Source organism: Penaeus vannamei, chromosome 39, assembly GCF_042767895.1.
Source record: "Penaeus vannamei isolate JL-2024 chromosome 39, ASM4276789v1, whole genome shotgun sequence".
Classification (NCBI taxonomy): domain Eukaryota; kingdom Metazoa; phylum Arthropoda; class Malacostraca; order Decapoda; family Penaeidae; genus Penaeus; species Penaeus vannamei.
Window position 1 is genome coordinate 6,685,036 of NC_091587.1, and position 7,500 is coordinate 6,692,535.

Here is a 7,500-nt window from a genome sequence, read left to right on the forward strand (position 1 = left end):
TATTTGACCGGTTTCGATTACGTCTTCAACAGAAATAAATGTTTTTTAAAATCTTCACAATACTAGAGATGTATTTGACCGGTTTCGATTACGTCTTCATCAGAAATACACGTATTCCTGACTAAGATGTATTCGAAACCGATCAAATACATCTCTTGTATTGTCAAGATATCCATTCTCATTCAAACCTCTCTACGCTGGGAAGAAGGTCGTGTATATCGGGATATATGAACATATGAACCAACATATAATGTAACGTTATTGCTGTTTTTAAAATAAAAAACAAACTTTTTGCAATAATTTAATAAAACCAAAACACAGAAAACAATACACATTACACTAAAACATTTGGCAAAAAAATTACATACATATTTGATTTTAGTGTAAATGATAAACGTAATACTTTTAAAATGTAACGGGTACATAATTTAAATATAAAGACATCCATATACATCAATATTCTCTGGAATAGTCCAAGCTATTATTTACAATACATCTTTCAGAAATATACATGAGAGCAACACGCCAATCGCAGAATTTTGAATCCAGTCAAGTGACTACATCCGGCTTTGAAAACAATTTTCTCAATTTAGTTTCGAATGCACTCGGTTCCGAAAACAATGTTTTAACTTCAGCCTCGAATGCACTCGGTTTCGAAAAGAAAATTCTCCCTTTGGAATGCACTCGGTTTCGAAAACAATTTTTTAACTTCAGCCTCGAATGCACTCGGTTTTGAAAACAAAATTTTCATTCCAAGTCTCGAATGTACTCGGTTTCGGAAAAAACCTCACTTTCGAATGCACTCGGTTTAAAAAAACAAAATTTTCTCATTCCAAGCCTCGAATGCACTCGGTTTCGAAAGCAAGAATTTCTCAACAGCCTCGAATGCACTCGGTTTCGAAAACAAAATTCTCCCTTTCGAATGCACTCGGTTTCGAAAACAAAATTCTCCCTTTCGAATGCATTCGGTTTCGAAAACAATTTTTTAACTTCAGCCTCGAATGCACTCGGTTTAAAAATCTTTTTTTTCATTTTAAGCCTCGAATGCACTCGGTTTAAAAATCTTTTTTTTCATTTTAAGCCTCGAATGCACTCGGTTTAAAAATCTTTTTTTTCATTTTAAGCCTCGAATGCACTCGGTTTCGAAAGCAAGAGGCTTTCAGATGCTCTGGCCCTTTGGAAAATTCGAACTCTTATATTTGAAAACCGTGACGAAAGCAAAAGCGATGACGTCATCATTTGCCAATCGAAAATCCTAGTGGTTAAACAGCATTAAAAATGTGAGAGGCATAATTGCTAGTTCAACGAACGAAATATATAAATATATTCTTTTATTCTATGCAAAAGGCTCCCCCGCCCCGACAGCCTAAGTGACGCCGACAGCCTGACGGTGACTTAGGTATCCATGCCCTTGATGACCTGTCAGTCTATTGTAACCTCGGTAGCGCGGTTCTTGTTGACCTGGGCAATGCTTACTGCCCTCTGCAAAGCGTAACCTCGGTAGCGCAGTTCATGTTTCTTGGTGACCTGGGCACAATGCTGCCCCTTTGAGACCTTTAAACTGCCACAGGGTGACCTCTGCCCAGTCCTAAATGACCTGGTCATCCTGACGCTTGTTGACCATGGCAAGCTGGCCCCCGACGACCTCTGCAACCCGACTTTTGGTAACTATGGCAACCTGGCCCCCGGCGACCTCTGCAACCCGACCTCTGGTAACTATGGCAACCTGGCCCTCGGCGACTTCTGCAACTCGACCTTTAGTAACCATGGCAACCTAAATGACCTCTTAAACCCCCGAGATTAGACGAGGCCTCTCCTTCTGCCATTCAAGGTCGCTTTCCTGACGAAGGTGATGATCAGCCAGACGCTCCCGGCCACCATGAGCACCAGGCCCAGCCCAGCGAAGACCAAGGAACCGTAGAGCCACCCGGACGCTGCGAAGGGAAAAAGGCGGTTAGTTTGAATGTTTTTTAGGTCCGTATCCCAGCTTGGTTTCAATATCTTGAAAAAAATACAAAATAGTTGTCTGAATGTTTTTTGATCTGTATCTTGCTCTGATTTGAATATTTTGAAATCACCATGGAAAAAAGAACATTAGGTGGAATACTTTTGCCCAAATCTAAATTTGGTTTTAATATCTTAAAGACCTGATGGAAAAAAATAGCTGTCAGAATGTTTTTAGGCCCCTAGTTTACTCGGATTTGAGTATTTTATAATCCTGATGAAAAAAAACAATCCCAATAGGCGGGATATTTTTGTCCATATCTAAATTTGGTTTCAATATCTTAAAAGACCTGATGGAAAAAAAATAGTTGTCTGAATGTTTTTAGGCCCGTAGTTTGCTTGGATTTGAGTATTTTATAATCCTGATGAAAAAAAACAATCCCAATAGGCGGGATATTTTTGTCCATATCTAAATTTGGTTTCAATATCTTAAAAGACCTGATGGAAAAAAAATAGTTGTCTGAATGTTTTTAGGCCCGTAGTTTGCTTGGATTTGAGTATTTTATAATCCTGATGAAAAAAAAACAATCCCAATAGGCGGGATATTTTTGTCCATATCTAAATTTGGTTTCAATATCTTAAAAGACCTGATGGAAAAATTAGCTGTCTGAATGTTTTTAGCCGCGTATCCCTCTGATTTGAATATTTTAAAATCGCGATGGAAAAAAAGCATTAGGCAGAATATTTTTAAGTTGGTATCTAAATTTGATGATGATATGATTTATATATATATATAAAATTTTAAAAGGTATTTTCAATAAACCTCATTCGTGTTTTCTCTTCCGCTAAAGGGGAAAGGGGAGATCGTACTCACGAGGAACAGGCTGAACAGGAGTGATCGCAGGTCCCTTGTTGTGGTCAGCAGAGGGCGAGTCTACGATAGGAGCGTCGACTTCCCCGGGCATGGTGCTGGGCGTGACAGTGCTGGGCGTGACAGTGCTGACCGTGACAGTGCTGGTCAGTGTCTCGGTCTCCGTGTAGGTCGTGGTGACGGAAAAAGTCCGGGTGGTGGCGGTAACCTCGGTGGCTGTGGTGGTGGAGACCTCGGTGGCTGTGGTGGTGACCAGAAGTGTCTCGGTGGCTGTGGTGGTGGTCGTCTCTGTTGACGTGACGGTGACGGTGGCTGTGGTCGGGGCAGTGTCAGTTGCGCCGAATCCTGAGCTGTCTGTGACTGGAGGAGTGTCGGTGGTGTCCGTTGGGCGCTGGGCGGTTGACAAAGTAGCTTTCTGCAGGGTCAGTTAAGGCAAGGAAGTAAAGCCATATCGGAGTGAATGGTGGTGGTGGTGGTGGTGGTGGTGAGGGTGTGATGATGGTGTGGTGGTGGTGGTGGTGATGGTGGTGATGGTGGTGGTGGTGGTGATGGTGGTGGTGAGGGTGTGATGATGGTGTGGTGGTGGTGATGGTGGTGGTGGTGGTGGTGGTGGTGGTGATGATGATGATGGTGGTGGTGATGATGATGATGGTGGTGGTGATGATGGTGGTGGTGATGATGATGGTGGTGGTGATGATGGTGGTGGTGGTGGTGATGATGATGGTGGTGGTGATGATGATGGTGGTGGTGGTGATGATGATGGTGGTGGTGATGATGATGGTGGTGGTGATGATGATGGTGGTGGTGGTGATAATGATGGTGGTGGTGGTGATGATTGATGATGATGATGATGATTGATGAGGATGATGATGATGGTGTTTGTGATGGCGATGGTGGTGGTGATCATGATGATGATGAAGGTCATGGTGGTGACCATGATCATGGTGATCATGATAAAATAATAATAAAAAAATAATAACAGTACTCTGTCATACTAAAAAAATGATGATGATGATGGTGGTGGTGGTGGTGGTGATGGTGGTGATGATGGTGGTGAGGATGATGATGGTGGTGGTGGTGGTGGTGATGGTGAAGGGGATGATGGATGATGATGATGATGGTGGTGGTGGTGGTGGTGGTGGTGGTGATGATGGTGGTGATGGTGGTGGTGGTGGTGATGATGGTGATTAGGATGATGATGATGATGATGATGGTGGTGGTGGTGGTGATGGTGGTGATGATGATGGTGGTGATGATGATGATGATGGTGGTGGTGGTGATAATGATGGTGGTGGTGGTGATAATGATGGTGGGTGGTGGTGATGATGATTGATGAGGATGATGATGGTGTTTGTGATGGCGATGGTGGTGGTGATCATGATGATCAAGGTCATGGTGGTGACCATGATCATGGTGATCATGATAAAATAATAATAAAAAATAATAACAGTACTATGTGATACTAAAAAAAAACTAACAATAATTCTAATTATGTCAATAACAATAAAAAAAAACAATATTCCTCTTCCTCCTCTTCATCATCATCATTATCGCAATCCCAACAGCAACTATAACCAAAATAACAATAGTTATCAACTGGCCACAACAGACAGCCAAAATCCAGGACTTACTTTAGTATCCTGTGGGAATAAACCGCCTCTCATGAACACCGGCGGGAAGTCGTGGTCGGTTGTTCCATCGGTTGTTCCACCTGTTGTTCCATCGGTTGTTTCACCTGTTGTTCCACCTGTTGTTCCATCGGTTGTTCCACCTGTTGTTCCATCGGTTGTTCCACCTGTTGTTCCATCGGTTGTTCCAACGGCTGTTCTGCTCTGCGTCCGCGCTCTATTTTAGGTGAGCGGGAGGGAGTAAAAAGGTGTTTTTGTGTGTGGAATGACGGGGGTAAAATGGTAGTTTTGGTATGGAATGATGGTGGTATAATGGTATTTTTTGTGGTATAGCAGAGCAGGGGTAAAATGGTAGTTTATTTGTGGTATAAGATAGCGGGGGTAAAATGGTAGTTTTGGTATCGAATGATGGGGGTAAAATTATTTTTGGGGTATGGAACAACGGTTAAAACGGTGACTTTTGGTGTGGAATAAGCAGTTAAATGGTAGTTTCTGACATGGAATAAAAGGCTAAGTTTTAGTTTTGGTGTGGAAAAGGAGGAAGATGGCGATTTTGGTGCAGTAGAGTAATACTTTGGTACAAAATAAAGAGAATGATGGTGAGTTTGGTGCAGCAGAGTAACACTTTGGAACAAAATAAAGAGAATGGTGATTTTAATTCGGTATAGGAAATGAGATGATCTTGATACGGAATAAGCAATGTGATTGGAATGAGGAACCAGATAGAAGATTATGATAAAAAATGTACGAAAAAAAGACGAGATGCTGAACAAGATAATTATGTTAATTACGGAATAAGATGGTAATTATGGAACAAAGAATCCAAAGAACAAGATATGAAACATTTTGAAGCAGCGCAAGAAAAATTGAGATGCGGTTAAATGTAGTTTGCTTTTGATGGAGTTATGAACACCATGCGATCTGAACAGGTGGGTTATGAACAGGTAAAACAGTGGGATTCAGATGATTAAAAAAATAATACAAACAAATTATGATATACGAAGATAAAAAACTGAACAAGCAACTACATAATAAATCAGATTCCGAACAAACAATACGTTAAAAGTAGTTGGGGGCAAACCTCTTAACTAGGTTTACAAAAAAAAAAAAAAAAAAAAAAATCCAAAATGACTTAGTTTATGACAGTTTTTAAAGGGATAAAGATTCCCATAAAGTCCCATTTTGCAAAGCGACCAAACCATACAGTGAAACCTAAATCTCACCTCAGATCTGTCAGCGAATACGGTTCACCACCAAAATATAATCAACCGAACCACTATATAAACACCAAATCAAACCATTATAAACCCCAGCGAAACACACAAACACGAACAAACAATCAAACAAACAAACACGCACACGCACACACACACACAAACACACACACGCACACTCAAAAAAAAAAAAAAAATAACGAACGAAACACGAATCGCGTTTCGAAACGGCTTCGAAGCTCGACCCGCTCTCCTATTCGCACCTCTTGGAGTCGATATCATCCAGTATCTTGCCGATGCTGGCGATGACAGGCACGGTGCGCTGGGGTTTAGGGTTGTCCTGCACGTCCTCGATGTAGTCGGAGTTTTGCAGGCCTAGGGCGATTTCCTGCGAAGGGGAAGGGAGGTGGGAGTTGGAGGGGGAGGGGGAGAAATAGGGAAGGGGGAGGGTGGGGAGGTGGGAGTCGGGAAGGAGTAGGAAGAGGCGGGGAGTGAGAAAAGGAGGGAAGTGTGGAGTGGGGATAAGTGGGAAGTAAGGAAGGGGAAGGGTAGAGGTGTGGGAGTCGGGAAGGAAGAAAGGAGGAGAGTGGGGAGGGGTAGGATGGAGATGGAAGTAGGGCAGGGGAAGTGAAAAGGAAGTGGTTGGGATGGGAGGGGGGTAAAATAGGAAGATAGGGGGGGGGGGGGGCAGAGGGAGGGGGAGGGAGAGAGAGGGAGAGGGAGAGAGAGAAAGACTTAAAACACGTACAAGCCACAGAAAAAAACAATAAAATAGAAAGCTATCCAATATATTGCTAAAAAAAAAAAGTCCAAGCTACCGGGCGAGGCAAAATGTGTTTCAGGCATAAATAAATATTTATCGCTTCTAGAGATTTTAATCTAAACCACTTCTAAAAAAATAATAATGTTAATAATGGTAATGATAATAATAACTATAACAATAATAATAATAATGACAAGTATACTAATAATAACAATGAAAATAAAAATAACAATAATAATAACAATAACAACAATAACGACGACAACAATAATAAAAAAAAATAATAATAACAATAACAACAATAACGACGACAACAATAATAACAAAATAATAATAATAACAACAATAATAAACCTTACATCCGGGGAATATTGAAGCTTCCTCCGACTTGTGGGTGTGAGAGACGGATCATCTAACCTAAAAAGAAATAAATAAAAAAAAAATGTTTATTTCATTTTAACATTCATCCAAATTCCTCAAAATAAATGTCTTAAGAGGAGAAAAAATGTAGACGAAGAGGAGAATAAACATGGAAAATAGATGAAGATGAGAAGAAAATGAATAATCGGCCAAAAAATAGAAAAGAAAAAGAAAAAAACAAACCAGAGAAAATTAAATATAGACCAAAAAACAAATAAGAACAAAGAGAAGAAAAAATAACAAACAGAAAGAAAAACAAATTCAAAATAAACGAAAAAAAAAAAAAAAAACGGAGAGGGGAAAATGTACCACGTGTCGCCATTCCCGCCAAATTTCCCGCCAAAATTCCCGTCGAGCTCGGGGCCGGGATCATGGCGAGAGTGATCGAGGCGCCGCATCTCCATGGCCATGTCGAACACATCTATGACGTCGAGATCGTATGCGTCCCTTGCTCTCGGGGCTGGAAAGGCGAGAAAAAGGGTTATTAAATATGTGTTTGATGTTTTTAAAGAGAAATATACAATGTGTTAGGGTTTGTTCAGAGATGGGTGGAGTGGGTGGGTGAAGGGATAGGTGGGTTGTGAGTGGGTGGATGGGTTGTGAGTGGGTGGATGGGTTGGGAGGGGGTGGGTGGGTGTAGAGGTCGATAAATACATATAA

General features: G+C 41.2%; 1 protein-coding gene across 1 annotated transcript in view; it reads right to left on the bottom strand.

Moving 5' to 3' along the window:
• Positions 1-287: 287 nt before the first annotated feature.
• The window catches only part of LOC113805439 (hepatitis A virus cellular receptor 1), a 14,598-nt gene continuing 7,385 nt past the window's right edge, over positions 288-7,500 (bottom strand). Inside the window, exons 2-7 of the mRNA XM_027356425.2 lie at positions 7,150-7,300; positions 6,780-6,837; positions 5,921-6,045; positions 4,447-4,660; positions 2,819-3,230; positions 288-1,934 (exon numbers count right to left, since the gene is read on the bottom strand). Of these exons, the coding sequence (XP_027212226.2) occupies positions 1,801-1,934; positions 2,819-3,230; positions 4,447-4,660; positions 5,921-6,045; positions 6,780-6,837; positions 7,150-7,300 (1,094 nt within the window). The 3' untranslated portion in view covers positions 288-1,800. The remainder of the gene's footprint in view (positions 1,935-2,818; positions 3,231-4,446; positions 4,661-5,920; positions 6,046-6,779; positions 6,838-7,149; positions 7,301-7,500) is intronic.